This window comes from Terrapene carolina, unplaced genomic scaffold (assembly GCF_002925995.2).
Source record: "Terrapene carolina triunguis isolate 2854851 unplaced genomic scaffold, T_m_triunguis-2.0 Scaffold88, whole genome shotgun sequence".
Lineage (NCBI taxonomy): Eukaryota > Metazoa > Chordata > Testudines > Emydidae > Terrapene > Terrapene triunguis.
This window is the reverse complement of record NW_020664439.1, coordinates 35202367-35204621: the sequence shown is the minus strand read 5'-3', so window position 1 is coordinate 35204621 and position 2255 is coordinate 35202367. Positions and strand designations below refer to the sequence as shown.

Here is a 2255-nt window from a genome sequence, read left to right as displayed (position 1 = left end):
TCTTTAGTCTGCATCTCAGGTCCTTTCAAAGGACTCTGAGATCATGGCAATCATTCTTGTAAACAAAATAGTAAAAAATTGCCTTGTTTTATACTAGGATTTTTAATTTCTAATGGGCACAGTTGCACCAGTGGTAGCACCAATCTATGATGTAATGTAGGTAGGACTCAGCTGAACTCAGGAGCTCTTGCAATCATTGTCTAATTCTCATCTACACTACAACTTCCACCAATGAAGAATACAGCCTTTGGGAATTATGAATCAGAAAAATGCAAGTGTATACGAGGCCATTGCATCTGTCAGCATTTATTTCTAACCTACTATTTCTTATTCCACTGCAGGTTGTCAAGATATTGCAGATGAATTTAGAGCACAAGAGATTGATGGACAGGCCCTTCTCTTGTTGAAAGAGGATCACCTTATGAGTGCAATGAACATTAAGCTGGGACCTGCACTGAAAATTTGTGCACGCATCAACTCATTGAAGGAGTCCTAGTGGGGAGCTTTAGACAGTAGCCTCTCTCTAACAGACTGATACACACTATGGCATACCTATTACTGTGATGTTTTGTTAAATATCTTTTTTTTCACATAAAGACTTTAAAATTTACTCCTCCAGCTGTATCATATAATCCTCCAAAACGTCCAGTAATTAGCAGATGTATAAGCAATGCTGGGGAATCGTTCGAATAAAGCAGAGGGTGAGGTAGGATGAATGGCACATATAAAATGTAATATGTTGTGGTAGATGATACTATTCTCCCCCTCTCTTCCCTCCCCTCCCCCCCCAAAAAAACCCCATGGTCTGTATCATACAAGATTAAGGTTTTTTTAACACAATCTGATCATCATTTAAATTATGTTCATATGTTCAGAAAAACAAATTTTCCCATAGAAGCATTTTTTTAGACTATGGAATAACAGAAGAGTCCACAAAGTCTGTGGAAGCACTTATTATGGTAAAATGCTATGCATTTAGACATGCTCTCTGAGTTTCGTTTAGTCTTGAGCATATCGTTTGAAGGGAATTTGTAACAAACCTCTTCTTATAGCCTAAAGCTTATCTGTTTGCCATTGTAGTATTTTCTTCGTTTGGAAGCACTCTGTAAAATGTAGGATGTTCATCATAATCCTGACATTCGCAATGGTAGAGCTACTGAGGGTATGTCTACACTACAGGATTAATCCGAATTTAGATAATTCGAATTTGGGAAACAGGTTGTATAAATTCGATTGTGCGCGGCCACACTAAGCACCTTAATTCGGTTTTAAACCACATTAATTCGGTGGTGTGCGGCCACACTACCCCATTAACTTAAACACAGTAATTCGGTGGTGTGCGTCCACACTAACCCTAATTCGAATTAACAAAATCGATTTAGGCTCTACTCCGTTCGTCGAGGTGGAGTACAGAAATCGATTTAAAGGGCCCTTTAATTCGAATTAACTGGCTCTGTAGTGTGGACGGGTGAAGGGTTAATTCGGATTAAGGCAGCTAAATCCGAATTAAAGTCCTAGTGTAGACCAGGTCTGAGATGCAAATGGCATGACACTCTTCCCAGAGAGTACTGAAGCACATACATTACTTTTGTTGTTTGTATGCTGGTATGCACAAAGAGGGCATTAAGTTGTTATACTTCTAGTTTGCTTGCTGCTAGTTAACCTAGACCAATGCACACTTGCTGGTTAAAAGAAAATAATTAGTCAAAGGTGTGCTGATATTTGGCTCCTATTTCACAGATGACCTTGAAGAGCAAATTGGACCTGCAGAAAAATGTGTACTTCCCTTTCCTTCAGTAGATATAACACTTTGTTTCTATTAGCAGACTTTCTGTCGATATCTACCAGAGGTCAGCATTAGAACCACTGCATTTAATTATAACTTCTTGAACTGACTCTATCCAAAGATTCTGTTCTGATATTTTCTATCAGCCTCTGAAGCTGGAAGTTAGGATTGCTCAAAGTTACCTACTAATGCAAAATGTATGGTGAGAGTTTAACACCCTGTGGGGCACCAAAAGATTTAGAAAAATACACAGCCAAAAGCTGGGTTTTTTTGCTAAGCACTTTTAGATTTATTTTTTTCTGCACACCTGATGGTGTGGGGAAGACGGTCTAATCTGGCTAATCACAGTGTGGTTAAATCAAACTCCTTAACTGAGAGTGCACTGTACTGAATTTGGTGATGTTCATTTCAGTGGTAAAATAATGGATACTTTGAGTTCTCCTTAGTTGCTTTTTTTTTTTTTTTTTTT

General features: G+C 38.3%; 1 protein-coding gene across 2 annotated transcripts in view; it reads left to right on the top strand.

Moving 5' to 3' along the window:
* PHC3 (polyhomeotic homolog 3) overlaps positions 1 to 1147 on the top strand; it is a 100608-nt gene extending 99461 nt beyond the window's left edge. Inside the window, exon 15 of one of the 2 annotated variants that reach the window (XM_026650191.2) lies at positions 342 to 1147. In XM_026650191.2, the coding sequence (XP_026505976.1) occupies positions 342 to 496 (155 nt within the window). In that variant the 3' untranslated portion in view covers positions 497 to 1147. The remainder of the gene's footprint in view (positions 1 to 341) is intronic. The other variant, XM_026650192.1, reaches the window with a different exon arrangement.
* Positions 1148 to 2255: the final 1108 nt, after the last annotated feature.